At 35.2% G+C, this 20,684-nt stretch overlaps 1 protein-coding gene across 1 annotated transcript in view; it reads right to left on the bottom strand.

Annotated features, from left to right (window-relative positions):
• GALNT13 (polypeptide N-acetylgalactosaminyltransferase 13) overlaps nucleotides 1-20,684 on the bottom strand; it is a 705,305-nt gene that overhangs the window by 29,866 nt on the left and 654,755 nt on the right. Inside the window, exon 10 of the mRNA XM_036747971.1 lies at nucleotides 5,769-5,903. Within this exon, the coding sequence (XP_036603866.1) occupies nucleotides 5,769-5,903 (135 nt within the window). The remainder of the gene's footprint in view (nucleotides 1-5,768; nucleotides 5,904-20,684) is intronic.

The raw sequence follows: 20,684 nt of genomic DNA, 5'->3' as shown, positions 1-20,684 counted from the left end.
CGAAGAGAACTTTATGAGGACTTTTTTGTTTGGGACTTTGTTAATTAAAGCATGCAGGTACTTGAAAGTACCAGGAAGAAGCTTGCAAGGGCAGCATGGGAAGAAGGACACACCCTCAGGAAGAACTTTACTTGGACACTGTATTAACTAAAGAGATTGACTTGCTTTGACCTGGGGGTGGATAGTGTATTGTAAACAAGTATTTTGGGGATGATACTGAATGATATGTTTTGTTATGATTAGTGTATAATGCTTCTATTTGTTCTAGGATCCATGGCCATTTAATTTAGATTTTGTTAGGCCAAGGATCCTGGAAGGGGTGGATTATGTAGTGGTACTCAGGGCAGGGCTTTTTGCTGTTCTTCTCTTAAGTGCCTTTAATGATTCTGGCCTTTGTTTGAATGGGGCAGGTAAAGTGGGATCTTGTCTTGGAATGTTTCTCAGCACCAAGACAATTGGGAGTCATTGATTGGAAACCCTGTATATGGTGGTAGTAGGGATTAACTAACTTTCCCATACCCTAAATGGGACTTCTCACTGTTCTTTGTTTGAGTGCTTCTCAGCACTGTGGTAATCAAGTACCTGAGGGCCCTGAGACAGGTATATAAGATCTGAGATTGGCATTTGACTTTTGGGGGTACACTCATAGAAAGAATGATAAAACTCTGGGCAAGCCATTGAACCGCCCCCCACCCCCACCCCAGCTTTATAACCCAGACAGATAGATGTTAGTGCTTCTCTGGTAACTGTGAATTGTGATTTGAATCAGATAAGATCTGTCTGTTGATGTGTGTAATTTCTGTTTGTATTTGCCCTAAAGTTCAGGAGACTGATATTATTATTATTATTATTATTATTATTATTATCATCATCATCATCATCATCATTATCATCCCCTTAAAGTTGCTTTCCTTAGAAAAGCAGATAAAAGAACATGTGTTAGCAGCCCTTCTGTGTGCTGTTGTTGGTCTTCCACAACCACAGTAGCTGCTAGCCACATTGTTGTTCCAGAGTGGTGATATCAACAAGAACGTAAAACCATTGAAATATCAAAACACTATATTCTAAATACTAATTATAATAAATATTATTTCTCAAACTTGTAGTAAAAATATCATTTGCTCACATATCCTATCTACTTCATAACTAATACTAAGTGATTTGGGACCTGGGAATCTAAAGTTTAGAGCCAATGACCAATAACTTGCATTTCAGAAATGAAATAGGGTAAAGTGGAATGGGGAAATATATACAAATCTCAGCCCAGATATTGCAAGAAATGTAGGGAGGAGAGAAGATGTGACTTGGTATAAGAGGTCCATTTATACTATTTTATAGAAATATCGTTATGAGCTCTCTTTATATTATCTGTTGGAGTTCTTTGTCTTAAGATAAAAATGGAGATTTTAAGGAAACAGAAAAAAAATCTGGTTCAATAGTAAAAAACAAAACTAAAACCAAACCCAAGCTATAGGATTGTGTGCTCTCTTAGTATTCTTAACACATTTCATTTTCCTTCCATCAGGGCTAGATATCTAGAGAAGAGCTCAGAATTATCTGTCAGGAATTGAACATAAAATAGAAAACAGTAGAATTAAGGTCTTGGTTGTCATCTGCATTAAGAAAGTCAGATTCCATATCAAAAAGAATACATTGCAAGGATATCCAGCCCATCCAGTACTCATCAAGGATTTTGTGATTATAATGATAATGATGATGATGCTGATGATGATGATGACAATGGCAATGACAATGGTTGAAAGGTTAAAAAATCAAGAAAGGGAATTAAATGAAACAGAGACAACACGAAAGAAAAAAAGATATCTTAGTGTAGGTAGAGAATAAAGAGAGGAGAAATTGTCTCCATGTATATTAAAGTTATACTATGATTTTCTTTGATTTTATAAATGATGTAGGAACATTTAGTAAGCATAAAGGGATCATAAAGTTGTCTACATATTAGTTCAGACAACTACCTATAGAAGCATAGACAAATCACAAAAGGATTTAGGTAACCTTACCGTTCTACTCTGAGAAAACCCAGTACTAATAAATTAAGAGGATATTAAAAAAAGTTAAGAGTAGAAAAGTCTTTAAAATATAATCTTATTGATGATTCAAGGTCATTTAAAATCCAAGTGTTTTAAGCCATGGGGCTTTGGCCAACATGTTAGTGTAAATGAAGACTTCTCCAGTGTGATTTGCCCAACTCTGGTTTATTAGGAATATAAATGTAGAATGTATTTCTCTTTTTAGATAAATAACCAACCATTTGATCAAGTAGGAAATTTCAAATGGTAGAACTATTTATTTTGCTAAGTAAAGATAACTGAAAGGAATGAAGTAGTTTCTATTTAGCATCCTTAAATAAATAATATTTCTTTTTTATTAGCTCCATCTGATGGTGGATTTAGTTTTTACACATTGCTAGGCTATAAATTCCTCCACTGTAATTTTGTGTTAGATTTTTTTCTTCTTCTTTCTCCTTCTGTTCCACCCTTTCACTCCCCCAACAATGATATATGTTCTAATGCAAAAGTCATGATTGGTGGGAGTAAGGGACATTGATTGGCAATAGAACTAATTCTGAAAATTCTAAGATTTCAAGTATTATTTGTATGCTCAATACAGCATGAATACTGGTGAGCACAATAGTGGAAAGTCAGTATAATATTGTGAGGAGAGAATCTCTTTCTGGCTATTGATTGCTTTATCAGTTTCCATGTTTCTTGACCAGAACCTCCACAATATCCATCAGGATTGGGACTCAGGAGATATGGGTTCCAGTGTTAGAAACATAGCCTTATTTATTAAATGGTGATAATAATATCTTGATTATGAAGATCAATAACAATAATGTATGGGAAAGCATTGTAAGTATCTAGTGCTATGCATACATTACATTAAAATATTTTGTAAACTGTACAGTGCTAAATACTCATTATGTGAAATCATTTTATAAATTCTAGAGCTATACAAAGAATATCAAGAAATAATGCATGCAAACCACTTTGTAGGTCATAAAATTATACTTAAATGACACCCATCATCATTACCTTATAATTAGCAACATAAATTTGCCAAAAAATATAATCTAGGTAACCAAACTCCAGGATGTAGGGGTAGAGACACGGAACTATTGTACTTGCTTGGAGGTGTTTCTTGATGTGGTGCATAACATATCCTTAACAACTTTAAACACAATTAGTTTATGATGAGAGAGATAAAGTTGGATACTTAGATCAATCTTTAAGTATATAATACAATTTTTCTCTTATCCCTAGTTGGTATTCTTTGGGCTTATGGATATATGTATAAAAAAGAGACATGATAATATAACCAAAAGTCACATGTGCATCAGTTCCTGAATGTGAAGGTTTACCAGTAGGGTAAGGACACAGGAATTGCCTTTCTCTCTTGCTTTGCTCTCAGATAATAACAAATAAACCTTCATTTTGGTTTTCTTGTTAAGTGCTACCAGGAAAAATACAATAGTTACAATACAAAGAGGAAAAATTACAAAAAATCATAATGGTTAATCTGGTCTTCTTGCTGTTCCTTGAGCAAGACTCCATCTTCCAACTCGGCCTTTTCAGTTGCTGGCAGTGATGCCTGGAATTCTCTCCCTCTTCATCTCCATCTCCTGATGTCCTTCAAATCTCAGCTAAAATCTTACCTTCTACAAGTAGCTTTTCTCAGTCCTTAATTTTCATGACCTCTCTTTTGATTATTTCCCATTCATCCTATGTAGCTTGTTTGTACATAGTTCTTTACATGTTGTTTCCCTTATTACATTGTAAGCTCCTCAGTGGCAGGGATTGTCTTTGGCCTTTGAATCCCCAAAACTGAGAGCCTGGCACTTAGTAGTTGCTTAATAACTCTTTATTAACTGATTTACTGATTGGTCTCAAATTCAAAGTACAGTATATCTCAAGAGCTTTAAGCTTTAATAACTTCAGAGGTGTACATTCTTTGAAAGTTCATATCAATTTCTTTTACACATAATTAGTTTGATGAATTTTACATAACAATTTTTTAATTTTAACAAAATGAGTTACCCTGCAATGATTCATTGTGTGCATGACATTTCCTGGACAATACTTTCTTAGACTGGTAGATTGGTAGAGGAGGTCATCTTGCTTGACAGCTTTATCTATCTCTATTAATATTTTCTACCTTTAATTATTATTTAGTCATCTATTTCTATTAGGCTTTTTCTCGTGGGTTCACATCCACTCTGTCATATATGTAACAATACCTTGTTCTTTCGATAATTTTAAGACTTGGACTACAAATACAATTTTTTTCATCATTGAGCAATGACTGATGAAAGCTTTTACAGAGTTTGAAAATTAACTAGAGTGACATATAGCAGAAGTTAATGACTTTTTTGAATTTTAATAAGAAAGATATTATTGTTCAAAAATTAAATAATTAAAAATAAATTAACAATTAAAATTAAATTTCAAAATATTTAGTAATATTTCTATTAAATCCTTTTTTAAAAAAAATATTTCTAGTTTATAATTCTATTAAATCTTAAAACTGAAATAAGTCTCTGGAAAACACCACATAGTGAACTTGATCTAAATCTTACTGGATTCCTCTCATGCTTATTGGAAACTCTTCTTTTATGTCTTATCTTTGAAATTCGCTGGCCTAATTTGTGTGGCATAGATAGTTTCTAGGTAAAGTAGATTTAGTCAGAAAAGACTACAAGATGCTTGATCCCCTCTTGGAATTTCTTTTCAAACTTCCTCTAATAAAAGAGACCCAGATTTAAAAGCAAGTACTTTGTCTAGTCCTTCAGTAAGTCCTCTTCTGGGTGTACAATGACAAGGAGAGTTTACCCGTGGTCATGAAAACATCTGCACTTATGGAAATTTTTGCTTACTTTCTGAGTCCCTAAATGAAAAAGAATTTACCATTTTGGTCCTTCAAAGATTCCTTTTATAGAACTTAGTCTTTCCTGTATAGATCTCACACAGTTGTCTTTTATATCCTCACAGAATGCTCAATGGCTCTGGTCTGGTTCATTCTTGATATTGCCTAACCCCTCCCCATCTCTCCTTAGCATCCTACAAAACCATTATGTGGATGTAATGCCTGGATCTATTGATTAGAGGAATATTTAGCTAACTCGTTTATGATCCTAGATTACCTAGATTAGCATCTTGGTCACCTTCCCTGCAGAGGTCTAAAGAACCCAGGTCATTAGGCTAAATTACTAAGATCCCTTTTTCAAAGCCTCAACTTCCTATGCTACTTTCAAGACAAATCCTACCAAACTGACTTTCCCTTTCCTGTCCAAACCTCTAAGTGCAGTAGAGATGTCTTGGAAATATTACACATATGTTGAATCAAGTGAATAATTGACAGAGTTCCTTGGCTTTGATAAGTTTTATACTTATCTCCTTATACTCATGTTAAGTCAGACTTACGGGACACTTCCTAGGGTAGTTTTAGTTGACAGAAGGAAAACATACCTTAAATGTACCACAAAGAATAATAGAACATTAAATTCAGCAATAAGTGCAAATTCACTTACAACCACAAAGGATGATACTGTTTATAAATGTTCATATTCACAGCTGTATACATGTATATGTGCATATTATACATATGTTATAAACATACATATACATGCATATATGTTCATGTACATATATGTGTGTGTATTCCATCCATGTAGAAATGATAAAGCAAATAGTTAATGTAATACATTAACTCATATATTTAAAATAATTAAAATTAAGGGCATGACATACCTCAGCATCATATTCCCAGAGCTGATTTCCTCTCATATGGTGACACTTTAACATGATAACGGGTCCACTGAGTCTAGAAACATCTAAGCAGAAATCATCAGTACGAATTTCCTTTTCAGCAGTGTATGAAAATACCTGTAGAAGTGAAATACAATTAAAAAGGAATTCAAATCTGTGAAACAGGTCACACCCAAATCTTCAGATTAGTTAATGATCTATATTGTTTCTAATCCTATAGAGAATAATTTTAATAGGTTTATACCATTTGAAGACAAAATTTTGCTATGCTGTAACACAAAAAATTAATTCTATGCCCATGTGTCTGAAAAAATGGGTTGTGGCTAACACAAGTGATCAATACAGTTTTCCATGGCCATTTCACTATCATGATTTGCCATAGCCAAGTCAACAAACAGATCAATATTGACAATGATTTTGGATGCATCATAGTGATGAGTTCAAGTGTTCTATGAACTATGAATGCAAGGTTAATGCTCTTTTTTCTCAGAGGGGTAATGCATTTAAATAATTTGAAAAATTGTAGGGACTATGTTATTTTCTATACAAATATACTAGATTACTTGGCAAAATGCCAAACCATTAATCAGGAAGCAGTTATTAGAACCTACTATATATAAAGCACTGTGCTAGGCACCAGGGATACAAGTTCAATGAAAGAAACAGTTGCTGCTGACATTCTGTTGGGGAATGTTGTTATAATGTCAGTATGCAGTCGCAATGTTCTATAAAAGGTAATTAATTCTCTTGAATTACTGAAGAAATTTGCTCAATAAGCATTATTTTTTTAAATGGAGAGCTTGTTTTTTTTTAAAAAAAAATAAGTAAACACTTGTCAATTTCATATGATTTGAGAGAGGACTGTCTCATTGGTCCATAAACTGTCAAGAAATAGCCTTCTCCTGGTTTGTGTGAAGATCTCTTAGAAGAGGATTTACACTTTTAATATGACAATGTCTATTCTTTTTGCTTCTGGATTGAATCAATAATTTACTTGTGACATCCCTCATTAATGTCTAAGGAATATGAAAGCCATCATTAAAGCTGTGTCATTCTCATTAATTCTGATGTGTTTGCCTGTTTTTCACTGGCAGCTGGTTTTCTCCAAAGCTCCCTGCTAGCCTGAGAATCATTGAACTAACTGACCTTTCCAGTTTTTTTCATTTATAGAACTCTATAGTAGTTTAACTTTCTACTATCTGTCTGTCTATAATCAATAAATCAATCAATCAATCTATCTATCTATCTATCTATCTATCTATCTATCTATCTATCTAACCAACATTGGGAGCAGTTACCGAGACTTTCTGCATCAAATTATGTAACAGTAAAAGGATGATACAGGCCAACCACTAAGCCAGTGGTTGAAAATAAATGTCAGTCAAACTAATATTGTACATTGAATTTCTCTGGTGATGTTAGGAATCCCATTTTTTTTGTACTTAAATTAAAGAGCAAAGTGTGATTTTACCTATAACTCAAATAATTAAATTCATTCAACAATTCAACCAACATTTACTATATTCAAGACTCTATAACTTATGTTAGGAATAGGAAAGAGGAAAAAGTAGAGTCCTTATCCTCAAGAAACTTATATTCTAAATATATACAGAATGCACATGTAAAATTTATAAATGTTTATTTCCTTTATTTCTTCTCTTTAAAGTAAAGAATAAAGGAATAGTCATATGTTTTAGTCTAGGTGCTGTAATTAACCTAAGTAGTTTTCATCAGGGAATTCAGCTTTCCTCATACTTAGTTTCATTTATAGGTTGCTGATCACATCACTCATTTGGAGTACCTCCAAATGGAGATTTTGGGCTGAAAATGTAAAAGTTATAATAAGATAGTTTTGTAAAAGTCAAAGGCAAACATAATTATTATCATAAATTTAAAATATGAAGCAAATGCTAAAACTAGGATCCCACATCAATATTCAGAATAAAATTGCTCCAAAATAGAGAAAAATTAATTCACGTGAACATTAGCAGTCATAGAAAATTCAGCACAGAGATATGTAAAGCAATTTGGCCCCATAGGACAAAGAATATCTTTTAATTAAAATAAAAAGCCTCCTGATATTAAAATGGAATTGATTATAAATATCAAAATGTTGGGAAGCTACCAAGTCATAGTCTGTGATTTCCATATTAGGAAAATAAAATGAGAAATGTATTTACAAAGGACCAAAAAGCTACAATCCAGTGATAGTGCTACACAAGCAAATTGAATCTCCAACCAATATTTTTAAGAAGGCTATTGATGATGAAGAGCTACCCTCTCTGAATCCACATAAGAGAACTCTCTTATACACATTGGACTTACCTAAGTATATGAACTCATTAGGGGCAATCTACTCAGATCTTCCCTTGGTCTACTATAGTGGTGCCAAGGAAACTGGCCCTGAATACCAAACAGGTAGTTACCCAAATTACCCAATGTTGGGACAATTTTTTTATGCCTGAATATTTTAAAAGCATTACAGAATTGGTAATTTTTGAGTAGTATGCATGCAAAATTGTGACTGAGAAATTAATTCTATTAGTAAGCCAGTAATAAGGCACATTTATAATGATGTGCCTTCTTATTACACGTTTAGAATTGTGGGTGTTAAAGCTAGAAGAGAATTTTGAGTTCATATACTCCAATTCACTCATTTTTAAGGTGGTAATAACTAAGGACCAAAGAGGCTCGAACTTGCACAAGATCATACAAGCAGAGGCAAAATTCAGTCCATGCTACTTTGATTCCAAACACAGTGGTCTATTGTACCACATTCGCTTCTCATATCTGTCTAGTTAACACTACCTTTGTCACCTGATAGATTCAGGAGCAACTTGAACAAAGAATCAGGGTGCCTAAATATAATCACTGAAATAAATTATATTTTTGTCTGACTTAATCACAGATTTATGTCTTAATGACTAGATCAACAAGACAAGCCAATTATCTTTAAATGATTGAAATACTTTGACCTGCCCCCACCCAACAATTGTTTATCCATTTTAACAGTATTTTAGTGCCTTTTTTTGAGAAAGAAATCTAGCCAGTAAATCCATTCACTCTGGAGCTCAGAGACTGGACAATAAGTCCCTGCCCTCCTAGCCCAGAATGAATGTAAATAGTAAATAGTAAATAATAGCTATTTCTCTTTTGGCCAGGAACCCTCAGAGTCTTCCCCTCCCACACAGAATTTTTTTTTTTCAGTTTGATTAAAGGGGCCATTCCTTGATTAACTTCTTAAAGAGGCCAATTCACTGAATGGGCTTTATGTCACTGAAAGTGAGAACCTAAAAAAACCTTAGCCTGAAAGGGCCAGGGTCTCCCAGTGCATCCTGGACCATCTCTGGTTGTCCTGCTGATTATCAGGCCATTGGACCCAGATGGCTCTGGAGGAGAAAGTGAGCCTGGTGACCTAGCACAGCCCTCCCTCACTTGAATCAAAGTCATCTGCAAGCCATGTCATCATTTCCCTGATGTCATGGTTCTCTTTGAGAATGAAGGACAACCACAATTTTTAGTGACTCTGATGAGGCAGTTATGTAAGAAAATATGGTGGTGTTGCAAATCAGAATTGTTCTTGTTCAGATTATTCCCAATATCCCATCCTTAGAGAAATATCCTGGATAGGAATTAGGTATAGGTAATGCCAGATGAAGTTGCAGACAGCTCCAAGAAGTTAAGGATATCACTACTACCCATTCCTCAGTTTTATGCCTCTTATCATCCTCATGTCAAAAGTCAAGCATAGTGGTAACAATGTAGAAAAGGGGTAGTAAAAGCATTGGTTTGCTAAAAGTTCTTCCTACCATTTTTTTCTGGTTCAAGGAAGAATATACCAAGCTCAATTGATTTTTCTTTCATATTAAATGCTTCTTCCCTCCTCATTATAGTTGCTGTCAACCAGTTTTGCCTTGAAATACAAAGGTAAATGTTGGGACAGTGAGTTTATGAAACTTTCATTGTTTCATAGTTCTTTCAGCTAGGTGCATGGTCCATGGATTTTTGTGGCGTAATGGCTCTTTTGAAGAAACACTAGCAGGGTCCCTGAGAAACACTACCTCACAGTAAACTATTTCTCAAATTCAGTCATATTGCCTCATGTACCTCCTTTGATACCTTTCTTTAGGTCTAGTCTAGGTCTATTGTTATGCATATCCGGTAAACATTTAAAATGTTAACAGTATCAGAAATAGCCCTCTTTGTAGCCAAATTTTTAACAAGCTTACTGCAAATATGGATCAGAAATGAGTTTTTTTTATATTACTCACATTTTATTTTCCAAATTATTGTAGAAATGAGAAACCAATGAGAATTTCCTACCACAGCCCCTCCATTTGAATGATGTTGGAAGAACCCACTATACAGCATCGATGCATTCTTGAGGGATAGATTCTGTGGCCAATTGGATATTCTAATATGAATGAAGAGAGGGCGGATACTCAAGTGTGGGAGTTGGCATCATGAACCATCACCATGATTGAGTGAGGAGAGCTCCTATACCAGGAAATTTGAAAGTTGTGAGAAGAAACTGTCCTGTTGTTGAACCTCTGAATAGATTCGGAGAAGCTGAATGTAACAGTAAAACACTACAGTTAACTTTCTAAACAAAAGTACCCACATTCTACTGTTAGATCTATTTGCCTGAGAAATAAAACTTGGAGCTGCTCCCAATTCTTCAAAATAAGATGAAAATATTTTTAATTTGAACAATCCAATGTAAAAAAAATGCCTAGATTGTAATTACAACATAATGGTTGTGGATCAGGCTTTTAGGAACATTGCTAGGAGGTATTAAAAGTCTAAGTAATGCCTTTTTTCTGTTTAATGACCAAATAAAGACCTTATATTCCACCATGAAATATTTTTACTTGAACATCCTTGTAAAGTGATATGATTATTTCAATTTTATTCAGCCCTTGAAGGGAGAAAATAATTATTTTCTCTGTAATAATTTCCAAGTTTTTGCACTCATTTTCACCCCATTATCAGACTTCTTTATTCTACCAGGATAGGAAAAATTAACTGAATTTTGTGATTGATACTTCTGTTGGTCCTTGCATTTTCATTTTCAGAGAATGCAGGCTCCCTCTGCTGGTGATCAAATTCAGAATCACAGCATCACAGAATCACAGAGTTGTTGAAAGGGATTTTAGAAGTTGTAAAGTCCATATCGCACCTACACAAGAATCCCAAGTATAGCACAGATGATTGGTAGTCATCCAGGCTTATAGTCCTACAATGATAGGCAACCCACTACTTTTCAATACAGTCCACTCAGCTTTAATAAAGATGTATTAAGAATTGTCCCATGCCTCCACCGTCCCCTTACATTAAGCCTAAATTTTTCTCTTTGGGAAACCCATTCCTTCTCATTCTGCCCTTTGAGGCCAAGCAGGAGAAGTCTAAATATTTTATAACTGGGCAGCCTTCCAAATACCTGGAGAAAGTTATCATATCCCTCTTAAGCCTTTTCTTCTCAGGGTTAACTGGTTTCAACTACTTCAATTGACTCTCATAAGGCAAGATCTCCAGTCTTCTCATCATGTCTAAGATCTTCCAAAAATGTGGTGCCCCAAACTGAACACAATATTCTAGAACTACCTTATGAGGACACAGAAGTGCTTCTGAGTTTTGCTCTTCATTACTTCCCTACTTTCTTCTTGTTTAAATAGGCAATCCAGCCAATCCACAGACTAGGGAACATGGGGTGAGAGCAGTTTTTATGAAAATGATATGGGGGTTTTAGAGCCCTGTGAGTTCATTTAGATAGCAGTGCCATAAAATAGCCAGGAAAGGTAAGGCTAAGTCCCAATGATTAGTCTACATGATAAATCCTATAAAGCAATCACATTATTTGAATTTTTATGCAAGTTTCCACTGGACAGGAACCGGTGACTGTATTTTATATAATTATAGCTTAGAATAGTGTGAATTCAAATACATGTAACTATTCCAGGGGATTCATTATTTGCACCAGTGGGAATAATATGATTTCAAGCTGCATTAAGAGAGGCTCAATGTCTAGGGTTAAGAAGATGACAAGGTTAATCCTGGGGGCTGTGATCAGACAACATCTGGAGTGCTAGTTTTACTTGTGGATGATGGATTTTAAGAAAAACATTGAATACAAGTTAGAAGAGGATATAAATGGTTTTACCTTTACCTTTGTGTCACTGTTGCCTAGCACAGTGCTTTGCACAAATAACCACTCAACCAATATTTAACTGAATAGATAACTTGGAGCATATCTACAGGACAATGATTAGTGCAGTGAGGGACCTTAAGATCATGGCAGATAACTGACAGAAAGAATTAGGAATGTTTACCATAGAGAAGAAAATATTTTGTCTATTGTCAATCATTGGAGGATCAATCATATGGAAGAAATATCAGACTCTTTTTGGATGGTTCTAGACGGCAGAACCTGGAACAGTAGATAGAAACTGAAAAGAGGCAGAATTGGAGTTGATGTAAGGGTAAAACATTTCCCAACATGTCCAGTGATTTAAAAAGTAAAATATGTTTCCTTGAGAGGTTCCTTCTCACTGGAGGTCTGTAACAACAATGCTGCTACTTGCAGCTATTGTGGCTATGTAAGGCCAATAACACTAGCACACAGAAGGCCTGCTAGCATGGATTCTTTAATCTGCTTTTCTAAGGGGTTTACAATCTCACTTTAATTAAACATACATATATCATTCACTTAGTTCAGGGGAAAAAGTCAGCACCCTAAACTTCACAGCAAATACAAACAGAAAATATAAACAGATCAACAGATAGGCTTTTGTCTAATCAGGACATCACATACATAGTTAACAGAGAGAGAATTACCAACATCTGAATTTTTCAATGCCAGGAGCATCCTTAATGGCTACCCAAAGTCTCCACACCAACACTCTTCCAATGAGTGAACCTCAAGCAAAATGCCAACCTCAGTGTATATATACACTTCTTCAGGGTCAGAGTGCTTCACACTTCTCAAGTGTTTCACACCTCTTGAGGGTTTCTCACCTCTCCTGATCTAGCTAGCAGAAGGGGGGGTGGGTTCCTACAAACAAAGGCAAGACTCAATCAAAGGTACCTGATTGCCTTAGTGCTGAGAAGCACTCTAAAACAACAACAACAACAACAACAACAAAAAGGAGAAAAATATGTTTTAATCTTCACTCTGAGTCCATCAGTTCTCTATCTGGAGGTGGATAAGATTTTTTAACACAAGTCCTTTGGGGCTGTCTTTGGATTATTATATTAATCAAAATTTCTGTCTTTCACCATTGATTATCTTTACAATATTGCTGTACATTGAACTCCTGGTTCTTCTTACTGCCCTCTGCATTAGTTCATACAAGTCTTTCCAGGTTTTTCTAAAACCATCCCCTTCATCATTTCTTCTGGAATAAAAGAATTCAATCATATTCATATACCATAACTTTTTTAGCCATGACCCAGTTGATAGACATCCGCAGAGTTTCTGATTCTTTGCTACTACTTCTGTTAATATTTTTGCTACACTTTTCTTTATTCCAAATAAAATGTCCCTTCCCCACCCTGTGTCTAGGTGAGGAAATCTTAAGAATTACAAAATGTCATTTGAATGTTCCATAGCTACAATTCAAAAAGTTCATTGGCCGATGCCTTGGGTGTGGGTGTGCATGTGTGTGTGTGTGTGTGTGTGTGTGTGTGTGTGTGTGTGATATTTTTAAATTGAACTTTTGTTTTAGAAATTATTTTTTCATTTCAAAGCCAAGATGGCAGAGTATATACCAGGGCCCCATGGAACTCTTCCAATATTCTCTCCTAAACAACCTTCAAACAATGCCCCCAAGCAAATTTTTAAACAGCACAGTCAACAAAAGGTTAAAGGTCATGTTTTTTTCCACTCTAAGACAGCTTAGTAGATCTGCAGGAGAGGTCTGCAACACCAAGGGGGGTGTAGGCCTGTAGCATAACAGGAGTACCAATGGTAAGCCTTGAAGGCAGTTGTGACAACAACAGTAATTCAGGAGCTGTCAACCCAGTGACAATAAAGGGGTTGAACAACTGCTCAGAAAGTAATTACAGGGAATGCTTTGCTGGTGCTGAGTGAACCTGGTACTGATTGACAACTCATCGCTCATAACAGCTCTGGGCCACAATTCTAGTATGGTGAGGCTTCCTTGTGATCTTTCAGGAGGGAGAAGAGACCCTGGTCACATTTCTAGGGCCAAGAAGAAAGAAAGTTAACACTTGTAGCTTCAAGAAAGCAGGGGACCTGGTCACAGTTTCAGGGTCAAGAGGAGTACTAACACTTGAAACTTCAGGGGAGAACGGGCTCTTATAGTATAAAGATCAGAACAAAGATCAAGAGAACAGTGAACACACCACTCCACAGATCACACTACATTGGGAGCACTGAAAATATGCCATACCCCAGAACTAACTCTGAAAACAGCAACACGAAAAAGCCTGAACCTTGTCATAATGCCTCACCATGCTCAGGTGATCAGAGTCCTCCAACTTTAACAAAAAGTTCAATGTTAAGAAATAGACTGGGAAAATGAGCAAACAACAAAATTTTGTTTTTAAAAATCTACCATGGAGGCAGGGAAGATCAAGACATAAACTTAGAAGAAGATAACAATGCGAAAACAGCTAAAAGCAAAGAGCCTCAAAGAAAAATGCTAATTGGACCCATGGCCAGCAAGAATTCCTGGAAAAGTTAAAGAAAGCAATAAAAGTGGTAGAGAAAAATTGGGAAAAGAACTTAGAGTGATGCAAGAAAATTATTTAAAGAAGAGAATGAACAGTTTGGTAAAAGAAACAAAAAGATACTGAAGAAAATGTCACCTTAAAAATCAGAAATCATATAATGGCAAAAGAGGCACAAAAGTTGACTGAAGAAACAAACTCTTTAAAAAGCACAATTGTCCTAATGGGAAAAGTATAAAAGCTCACTGAAGAAAATTTTTTTTTAAATATTAGAATTGGTAAATCATCTGCCTTTGTATATATTATTAACAAATCCCAGCAGCAAGAGATATAAAGAGAAATTCAATTTAAAGTTATTATGGACATTATTTGGGAAAAATTTGGGAAAAATATTTGGGAGTCTACCTACCAAAACAAACCCAGGGACTATATGAACACAATTACAAAACACTTTTCACACAAAGTCAGATCTAAATAATTGGAAAAAACCTCAATTGCTTATAGGTAGACTGAGCTAATATAATAAAAATGAAAATGCTACCTAAATTAATTTACTTATTCAGTGCCATACCAATCAAACTACCAAAAAATTTTTTTATAGAGCTAGAAAAAATAATATCAAATCCATCTGGAAGAACAAAAGGTCCAGAATATCAAGGGAATTAATGAAAAGAAATGCAAGGGAAGGTAGTCTAGCCAAACCAGATTTTAAATTGTATTATAAAGCAGCTATCATCAAAACCACTTGGTACTGGCTAAGAAACAGAGGGGTAGATCAGTGGAATAGATTAGGTACACAAGACACAGTAGTTAATGATTATAGTAATCTACTATTTGATAAACCCAAAGACCCCAGCTTCTGGGATAAGGACTCACTGTTTGACAAAAACTGCTGGGAAAACTGGAAAATAGTATGGCAGAAACTGGGCATAGACCAATATCTGACACCATACACCAAATGGGTATGTAATCTAGGTATAAAAGCTGATATCGTAAACAAATTAGGGGAGCAAGGAATAGTTTATCTGTCAGATTTATGGGGAATGGAGAAATTTATGACCAAACAAGAGATAGAGAACATTATGGTACAAAATGGATAATTTTGATTACATTAAATTGAAAAGGTTTTGCACAAACAAAGTGAATGTAACCAAGATCAGAAGGAAGCAGAAAGCTGGGAAAGAATTTTTACAACTAGTGTCTCTGATAAAGTCCTCATTTCTCAAATATACAAAGAACTTAGTCAAATTCACAAGAATACAAGTGATTCCCTTATTGACAAATGGTCAAAGGATATGAACAGACAGTTTTCAAAGAAAGAAATTAAAGCTACCTAGAGTCATAAGAAAAAATGCTGTAAATCACTATGGATTAGAACGATGCAAATCAAAACAACCCTGAGGTACTGCATCACACCTACCAGATGGGCTAACATGACAAAACAGGAAAGTGATAAATGCTGGAGAATATGTGGGAAATTTGGAACACTAATTTATTGTTGGTGGAGCTTTGAGCTGATCCAACCATTCTGGAGAGCAATTTGGAACTATGCCCAAAGGGCTATAAAAATGTGCATAGCCTTTGATCCAGCAATATTGCTTCTAGGGCTGTATCTCAAAGAAACCATAAAAATGGGAAAAGGACCAATATGCACAAAAATATTTATAGCAACTCTTTTGGTGGTGGCCAAGAACTGGACATTGAGGGGATACCCATCAATTGGGGAATGGCTGAAAAAGTTGTGGTATATAAATGTAATGGAATACTATTGTGCTAAAAGAAATAATGAGCAGGCAGAGTTCAGGAAAACCTGGAAACACTTATATGAACTGATGCTGAGTGAAGTGTACAGAACCAGGAGAACACTGCACATAGTAACAGCCACACTGTGCAAGGACTGATTGTGATAGACTTAGCCCTTCTCAGCAATTTAAGGACCTAAAACTTTTCCAAAGGACTCATGATGGAAAATGCCATTCACAACCAGAGAAAGAACTATGGAGTCTGAATGCAGAGTACAGCAGACTCTTTTCTCTTTCATTTTGTTTTCTTTCTCATGGTTTCTCTCATTCATTATAGCTCTTCTTTGCAGCATGACTAGTGTGAAAATGTGTTTGATAAGGATGTTTGTGTAGAGTCCATATTGGATTGCACACTGTCTTGAGAAGGAAGGGGGAGGGAGTGGGAGAAAATTTAAAATTTATGAAAATGAATGTTGAAAACTGAAAATAAATAAATTAAATATTGAAAAATAAATAATTTGAGGGGAAAAATTAGAATTGGGCAAGTGAAAGCTAATGACTCCATGGAAATTTAAGAAATAATAAACAAAGTCAAAAGAAGGGAAAAATAGATAATAATGTGAAATATACCACTGAAAATACATCTGACCAGGAAAACACATTGAGGAGGGATAATTGATAGGCAGGATAAAAAAAGCCTAGACATCATATTTCAATAACTTATAAATTAAAGAGCCCTGATATTTTAGATCCACAGGATAAAATAGAAATTGAAAAAATCCACTTATCACTTTCTGAAAGAGATTTCAGGAAAATTGTAATCAAATTATGGAGCTCCCAGGTTAAGAAGAAAATGTTGCAAGCAGCCAGAAAGAAACAAATCTAACATCAGCAAGTGACAGTCAGGATCACACAGGATTTTACAGATTTCACATTAAAGGAACACCCAGCTTGGGATATGATAGTCTAGAGGGCAAAGGATCTATGATTACAACTAGGAATCACCTACACAGCAAAACTATACATAACTTTTCAGGGAAAAATGGATATTTAATGAAATAGAGGACTTTCAAGAATACCTAATGAGAAGATGAGAGATGAATAGAAAATTTGACATCCAAACAGAAGATTCAAGAGTGCTATAAAAAGGTAAACATGAAAGAATAATCATAAGAGATTCAATGTAGTTAAACTGTTTGTATTCCTATATGGGAAGGTGAAAATGTAAGTTCTAAGAACTTTATCATTATTAGGGCAGTTAGGAGTCTGCATAAACAGAAAGATGGGTGTGATTTGATTATGTTGAGACAACCACCCCAAAGAGTGTAGGGGTGAGAAAGAGGGATGCACTAAAAAATGAGAAGGGAGATGTAGAATTGGGTAAATTTTCTCCTATACAAGAGATTGACAAGGAAGAGCTTTCATAATGGAGAGCAAATTGGGGATGTAGTGGACAATGCTTAAACCTCACTCTCATCAGAATTTTTTCAAAGAGGGGAGAGAAGAGAGAGAGAGAGAGAGAGAGAGAGAGAGAGAGAGAGAGAGAGAGAGAGAGAGAGAGAGAGATTTACTTTACCCAAAAGACAGATAAGAAAGAAAGTAGATAAGAGATATAAGAAGGGATGATAAGAAGGAGGATGGATTGGGAGAGGCAGTGGTTAGAAGCAAGACAGACTTTTGATGCAAGACAGGATAAAAAGTGGGAGAAAAAGATACAAAGAAAAAAGGAATGGAGGGAAATATACAGTGTTTAGACCTGTAAGTGTCAATGGGATGAGTTAGAACACAGAAACATAGAACAGAAGCAGATAGAATGCATTGCAAAGCGGAATACAACAATACATTGTATGCAAAAGACCCACTTTGGAAAGACAGATACAGAATTGAAATGAAGGACAGAAGCAAAGTCTATTATGCTTCAGCTGAAGTGAAGAGGGTGGAGGTGGCAATCATGATCTCAGATGAAGCAAAAATACACCTAGTGGAAAGAGATAATCAGGAAAACTACATTTTGATAATAGCTACCATAGAGAATGAAATAACATAAAAAATTACAGCAAATTTCTCTAATAAAGGCCTCACTTCAAATACATAGGGAACTAAGTGAAATTTATTTTAAAAAATAAAAGCCATTGCCCAAATAATAGGTGGTTAAAAACATGAAAAGGAAGTTTTCAGAAGAAGAAATCAAAGGTATCTATGATCAAATGAAAAAAATGCCCTAAATCCTTATTGACTAGAAAAGGGCAAATTAAAACAACTTGGAGCTACCACTTTACATCCATCAGAAATGACAAATACTGGAAGAGATGCAGGGAAATAGGTACACTAATGAGCTATTGGTGCAGTAGTGAAATGCTCCAACCACTTTTGAGAACAATCTGGAACTATGCCCAAAGGGCTATAAAATGGTATATACTCCTTGATCCAGCATTACTAGTTCTATAATCCAAAGAGATCAAAGAAAAAGGAAAAAAATGAAATTGGGGGATGGCCATTAATTGGAGAATAGTGGAACAAGTTGTGGTACATGATTGTGATGGAGTGCTATTATGCAATAACAAATAATGAAGGGGGTGGTTTCAGAATTATCATGGCAAGACCTATTATCAACTGATGCAAAGTGAGGTGAGAAGAAACAGGAGATCATTGTACACAGAGACAGCACCATTGTAATGATGATCAACTGTGAAAGACTTGGCTATTCTTGTCAATAAAATGACCCAAGACAATTCCAAAGGAAGCATGATGAAAAATTGCTATTCACCTCCAGAGACAGAACTGATAAAATGAGTACAAACTGAAGTATAATTTTCTTGTTTTCTTTATTTTAATTTTTTGCTTTTTTGTTATATTGCTAAAATGGAAATATGTTTTGCATAATTTCACGTGTATAATTGATATCATATTTGCCTTCTCTAATAAAAAAAAGTTTCATTGGTACAATTGAGGATGTGGAACTACCAATTCAGAAGAATAGAAAGCCCTTCAGTAGTTGAGGTTTAGCTGCCCTGCTTCCTGTGTTCTAGTATTAAGAGGAGTTTCCATGCCATTGGACTTAGGCAGTATGATAAAGCATCTTTACAACCCAGCATCACCACAGCTACTATTGATTCACTGGCATGTGCTCTCTCAATAGTAAAAGGCTGCCAGGATTCACTCTTAATGCTTTTCACATCTCCAGGCCATCATTATTCAGTGTAAAACCCCTTTGACCTGCTGGAGTTGTTGCTGTTATTAATATAATGTTAGCAAATTGTTGATCCAAATGATGAGAATAGGAATCATTTTTCCTGTTGTAGGATTTGAAATTATTTTTTCATTCTGCCCCAATAATTTTCTCTATAGTTCTTTCAGGTGACTAGAAAAATAGAGGGGGAGGAGCTGCCTGAGCTGAATCCAAACTTTATTGGTATTTCTCAGTTTCTGTTTGAAAACTTATAAACACTGCTTTTCACAAAAAAGCCATTTTCCAGTTTGGGTTGTTGCTAAGACTCTTCTTAAGCTGTTTTTTTTAAATTCCTTTTCATATAGCCATTGGATTCTATTAAGTGTTTTATATCTTACTTTAATTGATGCTTTTGACAACCATGCAAGTAAACTTACCCTAATTTTAATGATGCAGGAAGCTAAACCACAGCTAGATTAAGTGACTTGTCTAAAGTAATTTATCTCAAAGGTAGAGTTAAGGCTTGAACCAGAAAACCATATATTCTGACCCCAAGTACTGTACTTTTTATATTATAACACATTCTATTTAAGATGTCATGCTCAAGGCCAGTGGTTTGTTCCTCTTGGTCAATGGAAACGGTCCTGGGACTGTGCTATATGTTTGGAGGAGAATCAGATTAAGCCTGGAAGATCTCAGACTGAGGAGGAACTTGAAATTAGAATGTGACATAATAGAATGCTGAATCTTGAGCTAATAACTCTTAGATTCAAATCCTAGCTACTAGCTAGGTAATGACAGGCAAATAATTTAAAGTCTTTTGGCCTCTGTTTCCTTATTTATAAAAATAGGTTCATCATACCTCTAGTACCTACTCCCCAGAACTAGTGTGATGCTCACATGAAATTAAACACACACACACACACACACACTCTCTCTCTCTCGTACGCATTTATATATGTATATACATATATGTAAATATGTATATACTTCTTTGCAAATTTTAAAGTGCTATAAAATTCTCACTCCTTTTTTTAAAAGTGGGGGGGGGGAGGGAATAATCATTTATGAAGCACCTATTAGGTGCCAAGTACTGGGCTGGTGATTTTACAATAATTATCTCATTTGATCCTCACAAAAACCCTAAGAGGTAGGTGCTATGATTATCCTCATTTTCCTGTTGAGGAAACTGAGGCAGACTAGGAGTTAAGCTACTTGCCCAGGGTTACACAGATATTAAGTGTATGAGGCTTAATTTAACTCATATCTTCCTGATTCATCCCAGAGCTTTATATA

This window comes from Trichosurus vulpecula, chromosome 2, assembly GCF_011100635.1.
Source record: "Trichosurus vulpecula isolate mTriVul1 chromosome 2, mTriVul1.pri, whole genome shotgun sequence".
In the NCBI taxonomy this organism is placed as follows: domain Eukaryota; kingdom Metazoa; phylum Chordata; class Mammalia; order Diprotodontia; family Phalangeridae; genus Trichosurus; species Trichosurus vulpecula.
The sequence above is the reverse complement of the archived record's forward strand: the minus strand, read 5'-3'. Positions and strand labels throughout refer to the sequence as shown.